The 25,363-nt window shown below is 39.0% G+C and overlaps 2 protein-coding genes and 1 long non-coding RNA gene across 4 annotated transcripts; all 3 read left to right on the forward strand.

Moving 5' to 3' along the window:
• The first annotated feature begins 13,415 nt into the window (after positions 1-13,415).
• On the forward strand, positions 13,416-14,697 carry LOC109147122 (nucleolin-like). The gene is made up of 3 exons (XM_019294767.1): positions 13,416-13,596; positions 14,055-14,132; positions 14,426-14,697. Exons 1-3 carry the CDS (start codon positions 13,416-13,418, stop codon positions 14,695-14,697), a joined length of 531 nt encoding a protein of 176 aa, XP_019150312.1.
• A 552-nt stretch (positions 14,698-15,249) lies between these two features.
• LOC109147167 lies at positions 15,250-16,110 on the forward strand. 2 transcript variants are annotated; one of them, XR_002048580.1, is made up of 4 exons: positions 15,250-15,279; positions 15,488-15,622; positions 15,702-15,744; positions 15,831-16,110. It is a non-coding gene; the product is annotated as an uncharacterized LOC109147167 (long non-coding RNA). The 2 variants fall into 2 exon arrangements; XR_002048579.1 differs by lacking the exon at positions 15,250-15,279 and adding an exon at positions 15,305-15,401.
• Positions 16,111-16,956: 846 nt separating this feature from the next.
• Positions 16,957-19,380, forward strand: LOC109147160. The gene is made up of 4 exons (XM_019294799.1): positions 16,957-17,041; positions 17,226-17,525; positions 17,603-17,707; positions 19,017-19,380. The coding sequence occupies exons 1-4, from the start codon at positions 17,030-17,032 to the stop codon at positions 19,377-19,379; spliced, it is 780 nt and encodes a 259-aa protein (XP_019150344.1). The 5' UTR covers positions 16,957-17,029; the 3' UTR covers position 19,380.
• Positions 19,381-25,363: the final 5,983 nt, after the last annotated feature.

The following is a 25,363-nucleotide window of genomic DNA, read 5'->3' on the forward strand; positions in this document are numbered from 1 at the left end:
TGCGGTCAGATTGATACTCTTGGGCTGCGGTCCACCGTTTGGTTGCGATCAAACGTTTTTATACGAGCTGCGGTTCGTCCTCTTTCCTGGCTGCGGTCAGATGACATTCTCTTGGGCTGCGGTCCACTGTTTGGTTGCGATCAAACACTATGATGAGCTGCGGTTCATCGGTCGGTTGCGATCGACCCCTCCGTGTTGCGATACAGGGCAGGGTGCTGCGGGGTCGTGTCAGAGCTATATGCGCTGACCCTCATGTATGGGCATGCGATTGGTCCTGTGGCGCCAACAAAGTGTGTTATGTGTTGTGACATGGACGAGTTGTGATTACGAGTGTCTTGGGGGATGTGACTATGGGATTTATATTGGGGATTGTTCATGCTGGGTTATGATCATTGTTTATGCTCTGCCTTATCTGTTGTGAACTGCATATGCTCGTTATAACTGTTGCTTGTGTCTGACCTTATCTGTCGAGTCATTCCCGGTTTTAAAACTAGAGTTCGTAGGATATATCTTCATGCTCAAAATGGTTTTCGTATATCTATATATATCTCTATATGTATTGTATTTCAACGCGTTGGAGTGGGTTACCAGCATCTCTCGCTGAACAGATATATTTGGCTTTCAGGCACAGAGGACTAGAGCACTGGAGCGCGCTAGAACTGGAGTGTAGAAGTAGAGTAGTTTCCCTTTCGGCCTGCGTGCCATATTATGCATTGTGTTTCAATGGATATTAGTTAGACAGCCTGTGTACCTGGGTTCTCTAGCCCAGGTATGGCATAGCACCCCGTACACTTATGATATACTTTGGGATGTAATGAGATATTACCTTTATTATATAAGCTTAAAATGTCTTGAAAATCTGGGGTGTTACAGTTCATTTCCACCGAATACGACTTTTGGTCCTTCGATATTTTTAAGATTCACAAGACTAGATTTATTTCCAGTCATGTGTCTAGAACATCCACTATCGAAGTACCAAACTTCCTGCAAACAAATTAAACATTTTTAGGTACCCAACTTGGTTTGGGTCCTTGAGTGTTAGTCATTTTTGGTACCCAAATCCACCTTGTACTCACTGATCTAAGCTTAGGTGATTGGTAACCATTAAACACATTATAATCATAATTAATTTTTGAAAACAATTTTTGTGCCGGTTTTTGAAAATTAACTCGATTTTTTGGCACTTGGGGGGTAGATTGTTTGGGCCTAGGATAGGCATTAAATCTGGACTTAGTCCATGGTTTAATATAACCAACCCAACCTTGTTTTGAGGAATAAAATCTCCCTGCCTCAATTCTTGGATTCCTTCCCATTTTCCTATGAGGGCTTTGTGCACTAGACTCATTGGTGTGTTTCCATTTAGGAATAAACTTTTGCCTTTTTGTATACTGTTTAGGTGAAATAATATTTCTTTGGGGCTTCGGCCTAACAGTATTAATTTTGACATTCGTTTGATAACGAATTCCTTGTCTCACTGTGCTTTCTTGACCTTTTACAAATTTTACTACTTGGACTTTATTACTTAAAGTAGTAGTAGAATTGGCCAAGTTCTTGGAGGCTTGAGAACACGATGGATCATAACCGAGTCCGGTTTTATCACTTGAGGGTTTTTGCATATTTACCATTTTGTCCATTATTTTGGATGAATGTGTAAATGTTGCTATAACCTCTCTAAGGTTATGTTCTCTCACTTCCTTTGATTTACACTCTTCTTGAAGACAAATAATTTTATCTTTCAAGTCTTTCACTTCAAGTAGAGCATTTTGCAATTTCTCATTTATTTGATCTTTTTCGAGAATCAAAAGACAATTGCGCTCTTTGAGTTGAGAGTGAGTGTCCATTATGGTTTGACATTCTTCCATTAAGTGAAAAAAGGACTCTCTAGAAAATGAAGAATTGACAGAATCATAAGAGTGAGATGTTACCTCATTTTCTTCATTTCCATTTTCCATAAGACACATGTCCTCGTAGGGTGAGTTGTTGGAGATGCTCATGCAAAACATTGCATTGTCATCCTTTGAGGTGTCACTTTTATCACTTGAAGATTCTTCTGACTCACTTATTTCAAGTGGGTCACTAATAAGTGCCTTTCTTCTCTCCTTTGTGAACATTTTATCTTTGGGCTTGTATTCTTCCTGTTGAGAGTTAGAAACATTTGTATATTGACTTTTACTTACCTTGGGGTGTGGACAACTTGCTGCAAAGTGTCCAGGCTTTCTACAATTGTAGCATAAATTCGAATCTTCCTCAACAATTTCTTTCTTCGAATTCTTTGCTGCGTTCCACGATTTCCCTTGTGGATTTTTCTTGTAGTTGCTTCTCTTCATGAATTTCCTAAATTTCTTGACAAAGAGAGCAAATTGATCATTACGCAATAATTCAACATTTTGTACTGACCTTGAGGTTGATGGTTGCTCGACTATAAGTGCGTTGTTCTTTTCTTCATGATCTTCCTCTAATCTTGATTTCATCTCAAATTCATAAGCTTTTAGATCACTAAAGAGCTTATTGGTCGATAGGGTTTTTAGATCCCTATGATCTCTCATGGCCGTGACTTTCATGTCCCATGTAGATGGTAGACCACGTAGAATTTTGAGTGAGATTTCTTTTTGATTAATATCTTTTCCAAGATCATTAATCTCTCCTAAGATTTTGGCAAATCTTGTTTCCATGTTGGTAATATTTTCCCCGTTTAGCATTTTGAAATCCTCGAATTTCTTTAATGCTATAGTGAGCTTATTATCCTTTTCTTGCCCGTCTCCTTCACCAATTTGAATGAGCATTTCCCAAACTTCCATCGCGGATTGACACTTTCGAACTTTTTGAAATATCGTGTCATCGATAGATTTAAACAAAATATCCTTGGCAATATTGTCCAAGTTATTTCTTGTTCTATCTTCACGAGACCATTCCGCTTTCGGTTTTGGAATGTATTGTGGAGTGTCACTTGTTTGTATGGATGAGGTGTTGACTTGCAAAATCTCAATAGGACCACTTGTAACCACTTCCCACATTTCATCATGTAATGCGGATAAATGTACCTGCATGCGAATTTTCCAATCATCAATTTTCTCTAAGGAAAATAATAAGTTTTGGGCAAGAGCCATATCTCTTTTCATCATCTTGATTTTTCGAGATCTGTCTAGCAGTCAAAATTGACTCAAATAGACAACCGCTCTGATACCAATTGTTGGTCTCGATAGGGTGGTGAAAGTCTAGAGGGGGGGGGGGGTGAATAGACTTTCAAACTTTTTTGAAATAAATAACTCTTTGGTAACTTCAACTCTAAGTAACAAGTAAATAGAGTAAGTTTAAACTGCACAGCGGAATAAGTAGTATGTAAAGAGTTATGCCCAATCAATAATTTAAATACGCATGTAAGATAGGTACAGATGATATTTAAAGTGACAGAGATATCTTGAATATATAAAGGAGATGGTCCACTCAATATATAATAGCAATATTCAAGATTATAAATAAATATTGTATCACGTCGACCGTGTGATGAATGTTACATGCAACACGTCAAACTTGCTTAGAAAGATTCAATCTTTAAGCTCGAGAAGTTTGAGTCACATGCATACGTGAAAACACACTAAACCCGAAAGATTAAGATAAACTGTGAATAGTAAACGGGTTAGTCGGATAAGATAGATAGATAGAGCAAATTATGTAAGTGCGGTATGTAAATGAGAGAGGCAATTTATAGTGGTTCGGAAGTGGCGTAATCTTCCTAGTCCACTTTTCTCCTTTCGCGTCTAGGAGAAATTCACTATTTTCCACACACAGTTACAATAGTGAATAAGCGCTACACAAGCACTTCTTCCGGATGTTTTGCACACAGCTACACCCAACTCCAAGTGTCTCGCACACAGCTACACTTAACTCCGAGTGTCTCGCACACAGCTACACTCAACTCCGAGTATTTCGCACACAGCTATACTCAACGCCAACTAAGTGTCTTGCACACAACTACACTTAGCAACTACGAGTGTTTTGCACACAGCTACACTCACTAGAGTATTTTGCACACAGTTATACTCTTTTTACAATTACAAATACAAAGGTAATTGTATCTCTATCCAACTAGATTTTTGAGAATATTCAGACTAAGTCTCTAAGAATATTTGAGCACTTGCACTTTTAAATTTTCGTGTGTATTGCACTTCTATCTGGTGTCTATCTTGTGCACCTCTTCACCGCTGCTGCACTTGTCTTCAAGTCTTCATGGCTTTTTATAGGTAATCAAATATATCCGTTGGAGTGGGATAATTTGATATTTGAAATTTGAATCTTCATAGCCTGATATTGTTGACAATAGTAGGTCTTCAATTTTGATTTGATTGTCAACTTGCCTGACAAAATAATATCTTATCTCCAATTGATTTGTTCAAAATATTATTTTGTTGTCATATTGAATATCAACGTATCAGATGAATTTATTTCTAGGATAAGTTTTTATATTCATCCGTTATGATCAAATGTCTTTCAGGCAATTTTGGATTCTTGTAACATGTGGGTAGACTTAGAATAAATTCCTTCGAATTTACCCAATTTCTCATCATCTTTGCTTCTTTGTCACATTGTGCTCCTTGGACACATCGTGCTCCTTTTTAATACATGAATAAGTCCTTGGGGGGGAATCGATCTCGGGTGTGATCGTTTTGAGTAAGGACTTCTACCACTTCACCGTTAGGCTCATCCGGTCATTCTTTACAATGCCATTCCTTTATGCTTCTTTCTCGGATGAATACTCGTACTACCAAAATTAATTTCTCAAATTAATTTTGTTCTTCCTATGGTAGATTCCTTTTGACTCGATATTCTGATTTATGATGCTTGTACTAAAGACCTAAAGACTAAGGGTATCTAAAGTACATTTGGCTCATCAAAACTTACAAAAATATTTCTATCATATTCATATATTTTTTATACTGTATTTAGCATTAATGTATAAAATTTCTTGAGTTAAATTCATATAATTTTTATACTATATTTATTATTTTTCTATCTCGCACGTGAGTTTGTTTTGAGAATCGTGCTAGAACAACCAATAGGTTGATACAGGAGGAATTAGCTTAGCATATGATATTAATGTCATGAAGGAAGAGAATGATGGTTTGGTAGAGCAACTAACTGAAGAGCAAAGGGCTATATATGACAACGTATTGCAAGATGCTGAGAATAATGTTGGAGGACTATTTTTTGTTTATGGGAAAAAAGTGTCAAATTGCCCCCCTAAGTTGAGTGGATAGTGCAATTGGGTCTCCTAAGTGAAAAAAGCTCTATTCAGGTCCCCTAAACCTGTAAAATTGTTCAATTAAGTCCAAGTTGACTTGTTTATCAGGTTAAATGCATACGGTGTTGACACGTGTCCTTATTTTATTTATTTTTATTAAAAATATTAGTTATTATATTTTTCAAAAAATATTAGTTATTATAAATTAATTATTATAATAATAATAGTAATTCAAAATTTTAAAAAAAAAAAAAAAAAAACATCGGCTGTCCACGCCGGACAGCCAGTGGCTGTCTTCTTTCTTCAAGGACAGCCGTGGCCGTCCGGCCACGGCCGTCTAAGGAACACGGACATGGTCATCTTCCTTCGTCGGCCATGGCCGTCTTTCTTAGACGGCCGTGGAAGACAGTCACGGCTTTCTTTTTTTTTTTTTTAATTCTTTTTAATTATTATTATTATTATAATTAATTTATAATAAATAATATTTTTAATAAAAAAAATAAAATAAGGACACGTGTCAACACCGTATGCATTTAACCTGATAAACAGGTCAATTTGGACTTAATTGAACAATTTTACAGGTTTAGGGGACCTGAATGGAGCTTTTTTCACTTAGGGGACCCAATTGCACTATCCACTCGATTTAGGGGATCAATTTGACACTTTTTCCTTGTTTATGTATCCGGTGGAACGGGAAAAACATTCTTGTGAGAGCAGTGTCTTCTGCTTTAAGGTCAAAGGGTGAGATAGTTTTAAACGTTGCATCAAGTGGCATAGCTTCTCTTCTATTACTAGGGGGAAGAACTGCGCATTCAAGGTTTGCAATACCAATCGCTGTTAATGAAGATTCAACTTGAAATATCAGCCAAAGTAGTACTTTGGCACAGTTGATCATGCAAAGTAGGTTGATCATTTGGGATGAGACACCAATGATGCATAAATTCTGCTTTGAAGCTTTGGACCGAACTATGAGAGATATAATGCGTGTCAAAAATCCAGACAGCTTTGATATGACTTTTGGTGGAAAAACCGTGATGTTAGGTGGAGATTTCAAACAGATTCTACCAGTAATCCCAAAGGGCACGAGACAAGATATTATGGGAGCAAGTATAAATTCATCCTATCTTTGAAGAAGCTGTAAAGTATTTAGGCTAACAAAGAATCTCAGACTTAGGGCCTTGCAATCAAATAGTACAGTGAAGTTCAAGAGATTGAAGAATTTGCAAAGTGGATTGCTAATATAGGTGATGGAACAATTGGCGATTCAATGGATGGAGAATGTCAAATAAATATTCCTGAGGAATTTTTACTAACGTGTGTTGAGGATACTATTTCTACAATTGTTGATAGCACATTCCCTATGTTTCGCAGTTGCCATAGAGATCTTAAATATCTAAAAGTTCGTGCTATTTTGGCCCCAACTTTGGATATTGTTGATACAGTCAATGAATACATGAATGACTATAATAATGCTAAAGGAAGGACGTATCTCAGTTGTGATTCGGTTTGTAAATCTGATTCTAATGTTGACATGCTTGCTGATTTGCACACACCAGAATTTTTAAATGGATTACGATGTTCTGGTGTTCCAAATCACTCATTGACTCTAAAAGTTGGCTCACCAGTTATGATTTTGAGAAATATTGATCACTCATTGGGGTTGTGCAATGGTATAAGGATGATCATTTCAAAGTTGGCTGATCATGTTTTAGAAGCTCAAATACTGTGTGGATCAAGTGTTGGTACAAAGGTCTTAATTCCAAGGATGTCCTTAACACCTTCTGATCCAAGATTGCCTTTTAAGTTCCAAAAAAAAAGAAATTTTCATTAATGTTGTCATATGCCATGACAATAATTAAAAGCCAGGGTCAAACACTGTCCAACGTGGGTTTGTTTTTTAAGAGGCCAGCTTTTAATCAGGGTCAAATGTATGTAGCAGTGTCAAGAGTTAGTAATCTTAAGAGATTAAAAATACTTATTTGTGACGAAAATGTACAATCTAAAAATACGACTACAAATGTCGTATATAAAAAAGTATTCAATAATGTCTAATAAATTTCAAATTTGTTGCTATCTTATTTTTCTTATTATATAATACTATATATTCTATTATTTATATATATGGCCGTGCATCCACGGCGGGAAATCATCGTATTTCCGACCACTTTTCCGACCACCACAAAAAGTGGTCGGACAAATCATCTTTTTTGCAATTTTCCGGCGAATGGGTAAGGGGGTCGGAACGGGGTCGGAATTTCCGACCATTATTAGTAGGTGGTCAGAAGTTCCGACCACATTCTAACAGTGGTCGGAAACTGTCAGCGGTTTGAATTTTAAATATACTTTTTCCGACCAGAATTAATGGTGGTCGGAAATACCTTTATATATAAATGTTTCCACTGCGTATTTTCAGACCTATTTTCTCTGTTTTTTACCCCTTTCTACTGCTTTTTTTCTTCTTTGCAGGTTTTCTTTCAATAATTCATGCATAATAGTGCTAAAAGCAAGTTGTACTACATCATATCAAGTTAAGGTATGTGTTTACATTCTTAAATCTACTATTTATTAAGACTTTTTTTAGATCTAGTTAGATTTTTTTAATATATTTTTGTGAATACTTATTTAGATTATTTATTTTAAAATGATTGAAGAATGTATATGTGTGTATGTGAATATGTTTATAATTATTTGTGTATTTTTACTTTTTAAAAATTACATTTTATATGTGTGTGTCTATTTACTAGTATGAATTTTTTTAGATCTAGTTTGATTTTTTAAATATATTTTTGTGGATACTTATTTAGATTATTTATTTTAATATGATTGAAGAATGTATAGTGTGCATATATGTATATGTGTATTTATGTGAATATGTTTATAATTATTTGTACATTTTTACAATTACATTTTATATGTGTGTCTATTAATTAGTATGATTTTTTTTTTAGATCTAGTTTGATTTTTTAAATATATTTTTGTGAATACTTATTTAGATTATTTATTTTAATATGATTGAAGAATGTATAGTGTGCATATATGTATATGTGAGTATGTTTATATTTATTTATATATTTGTACTTTTTACAAATGACTTTTTATATGCATGTGTCTAATTATTAGTATGAGTGTATATGATTATTTAAAATATTAGTATTATTTTTAATATATTTATATATGTGTTTGCACTGTATATATGTTTTTACAGTTGTTTTACATGGCTAATATACCTGAACATCGGAAATGGATGTATAATCGATTGTTACCTGGAAAAAGGGGGTACACAGATGAGTTCTTATTGGGTGTTGAGGAATTTGTAAATTATGCAAGCACACTTCTTGTATACAAAGCTTCAATGAAGATTAGGTGCCCATGTAGTAAGTGTAAGAATAGAGCACACTTGTCTGCAGATGATGTTCGTGTTCATTTATATAGGAAGGGTTTTGAACCAAGTTATTGGATTTGGACATGTCACGGTGAGCTTCCACCTTCAATACAACCACACATGAATGAGGGCCCTAGTGAAAATAACCAGTATGAACAAATGGTTTTTGATGCATCTGGTCCATCATTTTTTCCATTAAATGTCGAAAATGACCAAGATGAAGAACCACATAGTAGTGCAAAAAACTTCTATGAATTGTTAGATGCTGCGAGACAACCTTTATCAATGAATATTAATGAAGAAACAGAGCTGGCATATACATTTAGGATGATGAATATCAAGACAACTTTTAATATACCACAGCTAGCAATGGATAAGATATTTCAGTATATTAACCATTTGATGGGTCCCGATAATCGAGTACCTACCAGGTATTATGATGCAAAAAAGTTACTTACAAAGCTTGGTCTTGGACATGAGAAGATTGATTGTTGTGTAAACAATTGTATGTTGTACTATAAGTCTGAAATAAATGACAAGCACTGTAAGTTTTGTGGTGAGACAAGATTTAAACCTTGCCCATCTGGATCTACTCGTGCAAAAGAGGGGCCTCGCAAAAGAATGTATTACCTTCCTCTCATTCCTCGATTGCAACGTTTGTATGCATCACATAGCTCTGCTTCACACATGCGATGGCATTATGAAAATCGTCGCGAACCTGGTATTATGTGTCATCCCTTTGATGGTGAAGCATGGAAGCACTTTGATAGAAGGTTCCCTGATTTCTCAGTAGATCCCCGAAATGTAAGACTGGGCTTATGTTCTGATGGATTTTCTCCTTTTGGTTTCAATGCAAAGTCGTACTCTTGTTGGCCTGTTACGGTTGTTCCGTATAATCTCCCACCTTCAATGTGTATGACTACACCATACACATTCTTAACCTGTATTATTCCTGGACCAAAGAATCCAAAGGCCAATATTGATGTCTATCTTCAGCCTTTAATTGATGAACTTCAATTGTTATGGGAAACAGGTGTCTTAACTTATGATGCATCACTTAAACAAAATTTTATGATGCGCGTTGCGTTAATGTGGACCATCAATGACTTTCCTGCATACGGTATGTTATCTGGATGGCAGACAGCCGGGAAACTAGCATGTCCTTATTGTCTTCATTATTCTAAATCATTTTATCTGAAGAATGGTCATAAAACATGTTGGTTTGATTGTCATCGTCAATTCCTTCCAATGAATCACTCCTGGAGGAAGAATCGAGATACCTTCGTCAAACAACAAGCTGAGAAACCAAGACCTCAACCAATTTGGACAGGAGATGAGTTGTTTCATAGTTTGGAAAATATCCCAAGGATTATTGATGGTCCAATTGATCGCATTGAGGGGTTTGGACAAGCACACAACTGGAAAAAAAAGAGCATATTTTGGGATTTGCCTTATTGGAAGGATAATTTGTTACGTCACAATCTTGATGTGATGCATATAGAGAAAAATGTGTTTGATAACATTTTCCACACAGTTATGGATGTCAAAGGCACAGCTAAAAATAAAGATACGCCTAATGCACGTCTCGATATGAAGGACGTGTGTAATAGGCCCGAACTTGAGTTGGTGGAAAAAAAATGGACGTTATCTTATGCCCAAGGCAAGCTACAGTTTGAATCGTACTAATCAATTAGCTGTGTATGAGTGGTTACGAACTTTGAAGTTACCTGATGGGTTTTCTTCTAATTTGGCTACATGTGTTGATTCCACATCTTCTAAATTAATAGGGATGAAAAGTCATGATTCTCATATTTTTATGCAGTTTCTTATGCCTGTAGCCTTCATGTTTTTACCAAGTTGTCACTGGAAGCCTTTGACTGAGTTAAGTGCGTTTTTCAGAAATCTTTGCTCTACATCCCTACGTGTAGACAAAATACAGTAAATGGAAAACTCAATTGTTTTAACATTGTGTAAGTTAGAACGATTTTTCCCTCCAGCACTATTTGATTGCATGGAACACTTGCCTGTCCATCTTCCCTATGAAGCATGTTTAGGTGGCCCAGTACAATATCGTTGGATGTATCCATTTGAACGCTTCCTCAATCACTTGAAGTCCAAAATGAAAAATAAGAGATATGTTGAAGGTTCAATTGCTGATGCATATATGCTTGAAGAGGCAACACACTTTGCATCATTTTATTTTGAAGATGATGTGCAGAGTAGAAGAACAAGGATAGGTTGGAACCTAAATGATGGCGGCATTGATCAGAACTTGCCAGTTACTTTGTCAATATTCAATCGACCTGGTCGGTCGATGGGCAGGAGAAAGACAAGATATTTGAGTGTAGAAGAACGTTTCACCGCTCATCAATATGTGTTACTGAATTGTGAGGAGGTTCAACCGATTTTAAGGTATGTGTGCTCCACTTTTTCCCATTTTGATTTCAAATGTATATATATATATATATATATATATTGATATATTGATATATATATTGATAGTGCCTATAGCTCTAGTTACACATATCAACAAGATAACATATCGTTGCCTACATATGGCAGTGATCAAAGTATTCAAGATGACGTGCAAGAGTTAGTGCACGAACCATTACAAATGAATGAAGTGGAATTACCTCACATCGGAAATCAATGGTCCGGCCAAGGTGTCCAAATTGAAGATTCAGAAGAAGAAGATACTGAAGAAATTGAAGAAGATGACAGTGATGATTCTGATGAAGATGATAGTGGAGATATTGGTGATGAAGATGATAATGAGGAATCAGAGAATGATGAGGGTGATTTTTAATTTAGAGTTGAAATTTAAATGATTTTAATGTTTACTTTAATTTTAATTAGTGTTTAAGAAAAATTTAAGTAATCGTAAAAAAAATAAAGAATTAGCCCAAAAAAAAATGGCGAAAATCTGAAATTTTAATCCCAAAATTTCATTAAGTCTTCTCTCCCTCCACTACTTAGATTTCCCTCTCCCTCCACTACTTCACTTCTCCATCCTTCTCTCTCCCACTTCATGCGTACTTCCTCCTTCACGGCCCACTTCCTCCTTCACCGCCTACTTCCTCCTTCACACCTCCAGCACCGGCAGTAGCACAACAATGGCAGTCGGCAGTCCCTAATCTCGTATTCTGAAACCCCAGGTACTTTCTAATTCAATGTTTGAGTAACCCAGTCCCTAATCAAATTTAGGGTTTTTTTTAATGGATTCTGAAATATTCTATTTCTTGTTCGAATATAGGTCTTCATGATTCCGATGAAGATGATAGTGGAGATATTGGTGATGAAGATGATAATGAGGAATCAGAGAATGATGAGGGTGATTTTTAATTTAGAGTTGAAATTTAAATGATTTTAATGTTTACTTTAATTTTAATTAGTGTTTAAGAAAAATTTAAGTAATCGTAAAAAAAATAAAGAATTAGCCCAAAAAAAAATGGCGAAAATCTGAAATTTTAATCCCAAAATTTCATTAAGTCTTCTCTCCCTCCACTACTTAGATTTCCCTCTCCCTCCACTACTTCACTTCTCCATCCTTCCCTCTCCCACTTCAAATGTGTATATATATATATATTGATAGTGCCTATAGCTCTAGTTACACATATCAACAAGATAACATATCGTTGCCTACATATGGCAGTGATCAAAGTATTCAAGATGACGTGCAAGAGTTAGTGCACGAACCATTACAAATGAATGAAGTGGAATTACCTCACATCGGAAATCAATGGTCCGGCCAAGGTGTCCAAATTGAAGATTCAGAAGAAGAAGATACTGAAGAAATTGAAGAAGATGACAGTGATGATTCTGATGAAGATGATAGTGGAGATATTGGTGATGAAGATGATAATGAGGAATCAGAGAATGATGAGGGTGATTTTTAATTTAGAGTTGAAATTTAAATGATTTTAATGTTTACTTTAATTTTAATTAGTGTTTAAGAAAAATTTAAGTAATCGTAAAAAAAATAAAGAATTAGCCCAAAAAAAAATGGCGAAAATCTGAAATTTTAATCCCAAAATTTCATTAAGTCTTCTCTCCCTCCACTACTTAGATTTCCCTCTCCCTCCACTACTTCACTTCTCCATCCTTCTCTCTCCCACTTCATGCGTACTTCCTCCTTCACGGCCCACTTCCTCCTTCACCGCCTACTTCCTCCTTCACACCTCCAGCACCGGCAGTAGCACAACAATGGCAGTCGGCAGTCCCTAATCTCGTATTCTGAAACCCCAGGTACTTTCTAATTCAATGTTTGAGTAACCCAGTCCCTAATCAAATTTAGGGTTTTTTTTAATGGATTCTGAAATATTCTATTTCTTGTTCGAATATAGGTCTTCATGATTCCGATGAAGATGATAGTGGAGATATTGGTGATGAAGATGATAATGAGGAATCAGAGAATGATGAGGGTGATTTTTAATTTAGAGTTGAAATTTAAATGATTTTAATGTTTACTTTAATTTTAATTAGTGTTTAAGAAAAATTTAAGTAATCGTAAAAAAAATAAAGAATTAGCCCAAAAAAAAATGGCGAAAATCTGAAATTTTAATCCCAAAATTTCATTAAGTCTTCTCTCCCTCCACTACTTAGATTTCCCTCTCCCTCCACTACTTCACTTCTCCATCCTTCCCTCTCCCACTTCAAATGTGTATATATATATATATTGATAGTGCCTATAGCTCTAGTTACACATATCAACAAGATAACATATCGTTGCCTACATATGGCAGTGATCAAAGTATTCAAGATGACGTGCAAGAGTTAGTGCACGAACCATTACAAATGAATGAAGTGGAATTACCTCACATCGGAAATCAATGGTCCGGCCAAGGTGTCCAAATTGAAGATTCAGAAGAAGAAGATACTGAAGAAATTGAAGAAGATGACAGTGATGATTCTGATGAAGATGATAGTGGAGATATTGGTGATGAAGATGATAATGAGGAATCAGAGAATGATGAGGGTGATTTTTAATTTAGAGTTGAAATTTAAATGATTTTAATGTTTACTTTAATTTTAATTAGTGTTTAAGAAAAATTTAAGTAATCGTAAAAAAAATAAAGAATTAGCCCAAAAAAAAATGGCGAAAATCTGAAATTTTAATCCCAAAATTTCATTAAGTCTTCTCTCCCTCCACTACTTAGATTTCCCTCTCCCTCCACTACTTCACTTCTCCATCCTTCTCTCTCCCACTTCATGCGTACTTCCTCCTTCACGGCCCACTTCCTCCTTCACCGCCTACTTCCTCCTTCACACCTCCAGCACCGGCAGTAGCACAACAATGGCAGTCGGCAGTCCCTAATCTCGTATTCTGAAACCCCAGGTACTTTCTAATTCAATGTTTGAGTAACCCAGTCCCTAATCAAATTTAGGGTTTTTTTTAATGGATTCTGAAATATTCTATTTCTTGTTCGAATATAGGTCTTCATGATTCCGATGAAGATGATAGTGGAGATATTGGTGATGAAGATGATAATGAGGAATCAGAGAATGATGAGGGTGATTTTTAATTTAGAGTTGAAATTTAAATGATTTTAATGTTTACTTTAATTTTAATTAGTGTTTAAGAAAAATTTAAGTAATCGTAAAAAAAATAAAGAATTAGCCCAAAAAAAAATGGCGAAAATCTGAAATTTTAATCCCAAAATTTCATTAAGTCTTCTCTCCCTCCACTACTTAGATTTCCCTCTCCCTCCACTACTTCACTTCTCCATCCTTCCCTCTCCCACTTCAAATGTGTATATATATATATATTGATAGTGCCTATAGCTCTAGTTACACATATCAACAAGATAACATATCGTTGCCTACATATGGCAGTGATCAAAGTATTCAAGATGACGTGCAAGAGTTAGTGCACGAACCATTACAAATGAATGAAGTGGAATTACCTCACATCGGAAATCAATGGTCCGGCCAAGGTGTCCAAATTGAAGATTCAGAAGAAGAAGATACTGAAGAAATTGAAGAAGATGACAGTGATGATTCTGATGAAGATGATAGTGGAGATATTGGTGATGAAGATGATAATGAGGAATCAGAGAATGATGAGGGTGATTTTTAATTTAGAGTTGAAATTTAAATGATTTTAATGTTTACTTTAATTTTAATTAGTGTTTAAGAAAAATTTAAGTAATCGTAAAAAAAATAAAGAATTAGCCCAAAAAAAAATGGCGAAAATATGAAATTTTAATCCCAAAATTTCATTAAGTCTTCTCTCCCTCCACTACTTAGATTTCCCTCTCCCTCCACTACTTCACTTCTCCATCCTTCTCTCTCCCACTTCATGCGTACTTCCTCCTTCACGGCCCACTTCCTCCTTCACCGCCTACTTCTTCCTTCACACCTCCCGCACCGGCAGTAGCACAACAATGGCAGTCGGCAGTCCCTAATCTCGTATTCTGAAACCCCAGGTACTTTCTAATTCAATGTTTGAGTAACCCAGTCCCTAATCAAATTTAGGGTTTTTTTTAATGGATTCTGAAATATTCTATTTCTTGTTCGAATATAGGTCCTCATGTTCTTGGTGTTGTTGCTGCTTATCAAGCTTCCATTGGACCATCCCTAAATGACTTATCATGTGTCCTCACTCCTAGGGAAAACAATGCAGTAGACTCAGCAAGATTAACTTCACGAGAAAAAAACTGTAAGCATTGTTTTCATTCCAGCATTCTTTTCATTCCTTTAAAATTGAAATTTCTGGATGAAATTGTTTTGTATTGAAGGTTAATGGAAGAAACTATGTGAAACCAGAACTCAAAATTTCTGGTTTGTGAAATTTCTATTCTAAATTTTTGAATATAGATTATGTTTTAAATTTCTGATTTTTAATTCTATTTCTTGTTCGAATTTAGGTCCTCATGTTCTTGGTGTTGTTGCTGCTTATCAAGCTTCCATTGGACCATCCCTAAATGACTTATCATGTGTCCTCACTCCTAGGGAAAACAATGCAGTAGACTCAGCAAGATTAACTTCACGGGAAAAAAACTGTAAGCATTGTTTTCATTCCAGCATTCTTTTCATTCCTTTAAAATTGAAATTTCTGGATGAAATTGTTTTGTATTGAAGGTTAATGGAAGAAACTATGTGAAACCAGAACTCAAAATTTCTGGTTTGTGAAATTTCTATTCTAAATTTTTGAATATAGATTATGTTTTAAATTTCTGATTTTTAATTCTATTTCTTGTTCGAATTTAGGTCCTCATGTTCTTGGTGTTGTTGCTGCTTATCAAGCTTCCATTTAACCATCCCTAAATGACTTGTCATGTGTCCTCACTCCTAGGGAAAACAATGCAGTACACTCAGCAAGATTAACTTCACGGGAAAAAAGCTGTAAGCATTCTTTTCATTCCTTTAAAATTGAAATTTCTGGATGAAATTGTTTTGTATTGAAGGTTAATGGAAGAAACTATGTGAAACCAGAACTCAAAATTTCTGGTTTGTGAAATTTCTATTCTAAAATTTTGAATATAGATTATGTTCTAAATTTGTGGTTTGTGCTTTGTTGTATAATTTATGGGGACTTGAGAATGTATTATAAGGTATCTATCCCAATTACAAATATTAAGAGAGCAAATGAAAGCGAAAATTTGAAGAATCCATGCAATATCTAAAGCCTAAAACCTATTTATGTGTAACCAACCCAATGATGGGCTGCTACTCTAGGCAGTCTCTGAGGGTTTACAGTGTGTTTGGGGACTGGCAGCATAGATGAGGCTTTGAGCTGATATGCTGTGCAGATATTGTTGGCAGATCTGCACTTTAGTGCAGGGATGAAGCCTTTCTTTGCAGGTGTTGTTGAATGGAGCTGAAGTAAATTGCAGGCTGGATGCTCATCTGCAGTCTTAAAAAAGCTGCAGATTTGTAGATAATTTGAGAGGCTGCAGAGTAAAGGATCATTTTGAGTTCTGGTTTCACAAATCAGAACTCAAAATGATCATTTACAAACACAAAATTTAGAAATGGTATTTTACACTACTAACTTTCTTTGAATTTTAAGTAGAAAATGTCTCAACGTGCAAGGCAAAGTTGTACAACGTTGATGTCCCAACCACCAATATCTAACTCTGAAAGTCCACCATCAAATACTTTCCCACAGTCCAGCCGAAATAGTGATTCGGAGCGAACTATATCAGCCTCACCAAATGATGTTCCATCACCTCCACCTCCACCAAGCAACAGGCCCATAGTACGCCCCATTGGGAACAATTCGTAAGTCTTATATTGATAACTATAATAATTATAATGTGTTTAACATTTATCTCTAACATTTATAATTTGTTATAGGTTTGAGCCATGGCGTGCGAATAAAGTTATCGATTATGTAACTAAAATATTTCCAGATGCTATAAAATCATACAATGATGCTCCTACACATATGAAGGACGTATGGTTTAATGAATTTCAGGGTAACTTATTTTATAACTGCTATTAGTAAATTACTTTATAACTACCATAGGGAACTACTAATATATACATTTAATAATTTATACCTTTACTAATTACTTTATACCTACTTTATGCTCCAGATGCTATAACTATTACTTTATACATTTACTAATTACAATTTGATTTTTTTTAATCTTATCAAAGAAAAAGTATAAGTGGAATCCAGAAGATGAGGCAGTAATTCAGAGTATATTCCACAAAATGGCTGCTAGAAGATTATCTGACACGTTGGGGCAGGTTCGCATCAATTTGGCAAGAGGCCATGCACCACCAAATTGGATGAATGATCAGGTTTTGGCCCAATACCGCAGCATTTGGAATACGGAGGAGTTTAAGAAGACTGCTGTGAAGAACAAAAGAAATAGAAATTCAGATTGCGGGGGATTGGGACCATCACTGCACACTGCAGGTTCAATCTCCATTTCTGAGCATAGGAGAAGATTAGTAAGTCATTTACTACTATTTAAATACAATTTATAGTTAAACAACAACATTAATATTTGGTTTATTGTCTTGGATAGAAAGAAAAGCATGGAGAAGAGCCCTCCCATGCAGTGTTGTTCCAAGCAACTCACAAACGCAAAAAGACAAATGAGTTCGTTTGCAAAAAGGCTGATCATGTAAATGTAAGATACTAAAACTTTTCCTAGAATTAAAAGTGTAGGCCTAGTAAAGCAGTTTTACTTGTTTTAAAAAGTATATTCCATAATATATTTGTGCCAACATCCAAATATAGTAGTAAGAATACCCCATATCCTGATATTTAGAATGCAGATTATATTAGAGCAGAAACTATACGGACTTGAGAACTAATTAAAAGTATGCTTAGTTTAGACATGTTAGGGGATTAATTACAATGAAAATATATATGAATGACTAGTTATGAAAGTATGGAATCTTGCTGCTAATTATGTGTTATGTTTTTTGTTAAATTATGTGAATGTTAATGTGGTTATTTGATTGATTTGCCATTACATGAACTGAAATGTGCTTTGATATGTTTCGTGTGTTAATCGCTTGGATTGGCCTGATGGTGTCCACCATTGCTTTTCTAGTCTTACTTGTCAGTTTGAATCTAGATCACCTACAACTTGAAATCCTTGCAATTTTTTATTTAATTTTTGTGTTTTGGTTTTTAATCTAACTATGATATATTATAAGAATTAAATGAAGCCAAATATACCTGAAAAGAGTTGTATGGTGAAGGTGCATCTAAGCCATACAAGTCCATTGCCCGGTGGTGTTGCCCAAATCCTCCAAGTCAAAGTAAACACTCTTGTCACCATACTTAGCCACAATAGCACCAGCCCTATACACACAATGCACACATTCAGTTCTAGATCACTAAGTGGAAGTTTGGCTGTACAAATTAAAGATGAAATCAATTTAAACTGAAGTCTATCTGTTATTAGATTCATTTGCCAATTTCCAGTCCATAGACCACCATATTTGGGGCATACTAAACTAGCTTATACTAGATTGCTTGTCAAAAATCTTGTGATCTACATGTTGACTTCATGATGAAAATGATCTCTTTATCTTGTTAGGGCAGAAAATGTTTGACATTGAATCTCTTATAAGATTCTCTATATGTATAAGCCTTGATACATCTAACTCTTGCTTCATTTGTAAACTTGTATTGCTTTTCATTCCTTTCTGTGGGAGAAGTCTCACTACATATTAGCTAAAACCTTTACTGTGTGCAAACCTTTACTGTATTGAATCTTTTTATTTATAATGAAGAGAAGATAGAGTTACTGCCTTCTACTACTTCAAGAGTCTTACTACTATGAAGTCTTACTGCCTTCTCTTATTGAGTTTTGCTACACTTTGTTGGTAATTGTTTGAGGAATTTCTAGGAAAATTATTGTCATAACATTTATTAGATTTTGAGATGATAAAATGATTGTGTTTGGTAAAAATTGTTAAATATAGGAGGCTGCAATTCAAAAACAACAAACTCAACCTAAGCTTGGAGAGTCAAATGCATGGTTCGTGGCAGCCGGTGGCCTCAACAAAAGAGGATCTGTTTATGGATTTGGATCAGATACACCGCGCTACTTCCCTGAGGCTGTGACGCAAAAGAATTCAAAATCCGAACAATCATTGGCACATGCAGTTTATGAGGATCAAATTAAGGAACTAAAAGAAGAGAACATGCAAATGAAGGAAAAAATGGCATGGTTGGAAGCGGAATTTGTTGCAATTCGTGGTGCAAATCAACCTTCTTTTCAGTCTACTAATCCAGTCGTTAGCCATGAAAGTATTGGTGTTGGATTAGATGATCTTGAGCAATAGATCCAACATTCTAACTTTTTTTTTGGTGATGGGTTATATGATCTTGAGCAATAGATCCAAGATTCTAACTTTTTTTTTTGTGATGGGTTAGATGATCTTCAGCAATAGATCCAAGCTTCTAACTTTTTTGTGATTTAGGAAATATTTTGATTGTATTAGCACATTTTGAATGATGGTGGATATTAGAATTGCAACATTATGTATAATTAAATTTGATATTGAAATGTATAATATTTGTGTTATGAAATTACTAGTTTTAAAATTGGTAAAGCAGTGTATAATTTGTAGGAAAAGTAGCAATAGAAATTGTAAATTACAAATATATATATATATATATATATATATATATATATATATATACATATATATATTTATTTATTTATTAGTTTCCGACCGCCCGATCGTGGAATTTCCGACCACATGGTGGTCGGTAATATGGATCCGTCCAAGTACCAAACCCGTCGTTTGTTTTCGACGATTATAAAAATGTGCTCGTTGTTTCCGACCACTCTCTTTGGTGGTCGGAATTAGCGACGGACCTTTTTCCGGATCCCCATTTTGGTCAGAAAAGTGGTCGGAAACACGGTTTCTGACCCAATTTAGGCTGTTTCCGACCACTTTTGGGTGGTCGAAAATCTGATGATTTCCAGCAGTGATCGCACGGGTGCAAATACTAGTACATTAACTATAGTAATAACATTGCCACTTGAAAAGTTAATTTTTACCCGAAAATAATAAAGCTAGTCTTGACAAAAAAAAAAAATTAAAAAATTAATTTTTTAGTATGACAAAATAATAAAGCTAGTCTTTGACATTCATGGAACCCTTCATCCTCTTTTGCATGGGAAGGTGGCCACTCTGATATACAACCCAAACCTCGCTTCAAGTGGACTCCTCATCTTCATCATATCGTCGCTTAGCTTCTCCGAAGCTGTTCAATTTCTTGGAGGAGTGCAATGTGACCATTTCCCTTCACCGGTTTAGTTTAATTCAATTCAATTTTTGAAAAATATATTATTTGAATTTCTGTATTTTCTAGAAAAAACAACGATTAAAAACCATTGTCTATTGAGTGTTGTTGAAACCGGTGTTGTTAAAAGTCACATACGTAGACAACGATTAAAACCCGTTGTTTATTGAGTGTTGTTGAAACAGGTGTTGTTAAAAGTCACGTACTGTTGTCTTTTCTAAAAAAGACAATGGTTAAAAACCATTTTCTATAGAGTGTTTTCGAAACCGCTATTGTTAAAAGTCACTCACATAGACAACAGTTTTAAACGGGTGTCATTTCAGAAAAAAACAGCAGTTTTAAAATGTTGTCGAAACCTGCTATATTCTCGATAATTTCAATCTGGTAGGGAATATCCCAACCGACATAGCTTTACCCCGACCGGTGTGCCTTCATCCTTTTCTTCTTGTCTTTGCAGGTAACAGGTCGGGTTTCTTGTGAAAGACGCGGTCGGGATCCGACCGGGAGTTACCCGAGCGGCAGTGTCGACCACCGAGCGATAGCCCTTTTGCGAGAAAGCTGACGAGGGACACGTGGCGGCTCCACGCGTTGACAGGCAGGGCACCCGGGACAACGACACGTGGTTGCTACGTGGGAAGCATGCCGAACGGCCGGATTTGTGTCTCCGGCTCCGCGGCTATAAATACCCGCGATAGCGATAGTGTGAGGGACTTTTGGACGATCGATAGGTTGTTGTTAGAGAATCTCGACCGCAGTCAGTCGGTACTCAGAGCAACCAAGTAGATTGTACTTAGGGCCTTCATTGATCAATAAGAGTTATTTACTTGCTTTAATTGGTCTATTACTTATTTAATTACCGCTTATGTGGCAATTAACACTATCATTTTGGCGCCGTCTGTGGGGACCCGTGCAAGAAAGCTATCGTCTTGACGAGCACCCGGTCTCTCATCAACCATGTATCCGTGGGCACAAAACCTCTTCGCCGACGACCAGGCGGATGCAGCGAGCTCATCCAACCACTAGGCGACTCAGCAGCAAGGTCAGACTATGGACCTCAACCTTAATCTCTCACCGCCCCATCCATCTAACACATACCCGGCCGCCCAACAGCCGGTGAACTACATCCAACCGGATTACCCAACACCCGGCCAGCAATACCAGCAGCAGCCGATGCCGTATCCCGGCCAGTATCCATACCCGGTCCCGCCTCAACCGTACGGGTATTGGCCCGGCCAACCGATGTATTACACACCCCCGGTTGGCTATCCACCATACACGCCTGCGTACACGGCTCCAGCCGCCGCCCCTCCAGTTTACCCGGCCGCACATGTAGAGCCGCAGCATCAGCCCACTTCCCGGGCTCGACACTGGGCTCGTTCGCGGTTGTGGTCGGGGGGTGCTGATGCGATGGAGGCACCACGGCAAGCCCAGCAAGCACCGGAGGTTCCGGCCCAAGTGGAGGACCCCGAAGAAGTTACACGAGCGGTAGCTTTTGATCGTCTTCGACCGGCGATGCGACAACGTTTGGGGCCCCAAGACCCAAACCGGCAGCCGGAGGACGTACGGATGCAGGAAGCTAGCCAGGAGGCTTTATCCGGGCATAGCGGGTCGAGATCTCACCGTCGACGACGCGCTCGGGACGCAGCCCAAGCTGCCTAGGCAGCCGAGCTCAACGAGACCCGAGGATTGCTCTATAACCTCCAGGCGGAGTTTGCGCAATTCAGGAACGCGCACCCTGCGACACCCCCGGTCGACCAATCGTCCTTGCTCAGGACGCCCTTCACTGCCGAGGTAATGGCTCAGCCCTACCCGCTTGATTTGAAGGTCTCCGGGGAGAAAAGCTATGATGGCCGTACGGACCCTGAGGTCCACATCAATGATTTCTACAGAAACATGATGTTGAAAGGCGTATCAGACGCCGTGATGTGTAGGGCTTTCTATTCCACGCTCACCGGTCGGGCGGTGGAATGGTTCCGAACTTTGCAGCCGGGCTCAATTGCAGATTTTAACGCCCTGGCGATCAAGTTCGTGAGGAAATTCATCACCTCCAAGGTGGTGAGGAAGTCCTACATGTACTTGGAGAAGGCCAAGCAACTTGAAGGGGAGAGCTTGACCGATTTCCTTGTCAAGTGGAAGGCAGCGGTCGGCGAGGTCGAGCCAATGGATGATGCGACCGCTACCCACATGCTCCACATTTCCCTCCGGGCGGGTTATTTGTATCAGGACTTCATTCTACACCCCCCGGCCACGTATGAGGAGGCCCTTCGAAGGGTCACAGATTATGCCAACGCCGGCGAGGCGAATGCCGTAAAGCGCTCGCAGGAGGTCGGGTCTTCGTCCCGTAAACCGGCCGGCCGGGCGGAACACCGATCGGGTGATGATCATCCCCGATCCCGCACTAGGCCTGGTGAGTTTACCGCCCTGAACCGATCCGCAACGGAGGCCATGCAAAACGCTCAGTCCTGCATTCTCATCAAACTCCCCCATCCCGATCAAGATGGCCCTGACAAGAGTAAGCACTATGCTTACCACCGATGTGCCGGACATGACACTGAAGAGTGTACCCACTTGCGCCAACTGTTAGAGGACCTGCTCAATCTTGGAAAGTTGGACAAGTGTGTGGGGAAGAGAGAAGACACCAAGAAGAACACCGATCGGAGAGATCACCGGCGCTCCCATCACCGTTCCGATCGCTCTGATCGTGATGGACGCTCCGATCGGTCAGGTCAGGACCGAAGAGACGATCGAAGGGACGATCGTCGTGATGACCGACGGGACCCTGACCCTCCATCTAGTAGCCGACCGGCAGGAAAGCCGACCATCCACGTTATTTTTGGTGGATTGGACAATGTTTCCCGATCGAGGGGGAACTGCCCGATCGCTATAGTGGATTCCCGGGACACCGGGAAGAGGCAGAAGATGGAGCCCATAACCTTCACCCTCGAAGATCAACCCAGCAGCGGTGACCATGGCATGGATGCGCTCGTGGTCACGATTGATGTCAAAGGGACGGATGTCCAGAGGGTTATGGTGGACACTGGGAGCAGTGTGAACGTCCTTTATTTGGACGTGTTTGAGAAGCTTGGACTCGACAGGAAGGAGCTGACTCCGGTCGGTGTACCACTGTCGGGATTTACCGGGGTGCTTGTCTACCCCGAAGGGAAAATAATGCTCCCAGTCGAGATCGGCACATCCCCGAAGTCGATCAGAACAGAGTTGGAGTTCGTTGTGGTCAACCTCCATTGTGTCCACAATATTATTTTGGGCCGACCCGCAATCATGAAGATTGGTGGGATAATTTCAATGCCTCACCTATGCATGAAATTCCCCACCCCCAATGGGGTCGGTGTGGTCCGCGGCAAGTCCAATCCGCCCGGAAGTGTTACACCCGAGCGGTCAACAGACGTGACTCCGGTCCGTCTTCCCGGGTGAACACAATTGCCAAGGAGGAGGCAAAAGACCAGAAGGAACAACCCGAGCCTTCCGAGGAAATAGAGGAAGTTCCCCTGTCCGAGGACCGACCGGATAGGAAGATTAAAATTGGTCGGGCCCTAACCCCCGAGCTCCGAGCAGAAATCCTGGCCATACTCCGGGAATATACCGACATCTTTGCATGGGGGCCCGAAGACATGCCTGGGATCGACCGATCGGTAATCTGTCACAAGTTGGCTGTCGATCCCGCAGCAAAGCCGGTCGTGCAGAAGACCCGGCACCTTTCTTCCGATCGCCGCGAGTTTGTTAGAGAAGAGGTCAAGAAAATGGCGGCGATCGAGCACATCCGTCTGGTGATTTATCCCGAGTGGGTGGCTAACATTGTCCTTGTTCCTAAGCCCCCAGCTTGGAGGATGTGCATCGACTTCACCGACCTCAATAAGGCCTGTCCGCTCGACCCGTATCCTCTACCGAGTATCCACCAGATGGTCGGCGAGACGGCCGGGGCCGAGTTGATGAGCTTCATGGATGCATTTAAAGGATATCATCAAATAATGATGCACCATGAAGATGAGAGCAAGACAGCCTTCGTGACCCCGGATGGGCTGTATTGCTACCGAGTGATGCCGTTCGGCCTTCGCAACGCGGGAGCGACCTATCAGAGGATGGTCAATATGCTCTTCGCTGATCTACTAGGCCGAACGATGGAGGCGTACATCGATGACATGCTGGTCAAGATTCGGGACCGATCTGACCACACTCGGGACCTCCGGGAGTGCTTCCAGATCATGAGGAAGTACCAGTTGCGGCTGAACCCGACCAAGTGCACATTTGCGGTTCAGACCGGGAAGTTCCTCGGCTACATGATGACCAAGAAGGGAATCGGGCCCAACCCGGCCAAGGTGAAGGCAATTCTGGACATGCAACCACCTTCTACCGTTCGGGAAGTCCAGCAATTGACCGGTCGGTTGGCAGCTCTCAGCCGGTTCCTGTCTAAGTTAGCCGAGCGCGCTTTACCTTTCTTCAAGGTATTGCGTAAAGTCAATGGGTTCGTCTGGGATGAAGAATGCCGAGCGGCTTTCGATGAGCTAAAGGAGTACCTCATGTCACCAATCGTGCTCTCAAAGCCCGAGCTCGGGGAAGAGCTAGACGTATACCTCGCCGTGTTCGATCGTGCAGTAAGCGCAGTATTGTGCCGAACCGATCCGGAAGGGGTCCAGCGACCGGTGTACTATGTAAGCCACGCGCTACATGGTCCCGAGCTCCGGTACTCCTGGTTAGAGAAGGTCGTCTACGCCTTGTACATTGCCGCGAAGAAGTTGGCTCCCTACTTCCAAGGTCGAGCGATTCGCGTTTTGACCGATCGGGCCAGTCCTCCGAACTGCTTCATCATCCGGTCGCCTAGTCAAGTGGGCGTTAATGCTGACCCAGTACGCAATCGAATACCGACCGAGACCAGCCATCAAAGGTCAAGCCCTTGCTGATTTCTTGGTCGAGTGCACCGCCCGGGATACCCGACCTCCCAAGGTTGCGGATCCCGAGGCCGAGTGGTGGTCGCTGGCTACTGACGGGTCGAGTAGCA

This window comes from Ipomoea nil, unplaced genomic scaffold (genome assembly GCF_001879475.1).
Source record: "Ipomoea nil cultivar Tokyo-kokei standard unplaced genomic scaffold, Asagao_1.1 scaffold1977, whole genome shotgun sequence".
Classification (NCBI taxonomy): domain Eukaryota; kingdom Viridiplantae; phylum Streptophyta; class Magnoliopsida; order Solanales; family Convolvulaceae; genus Ipomoea; species Ipomoea nil.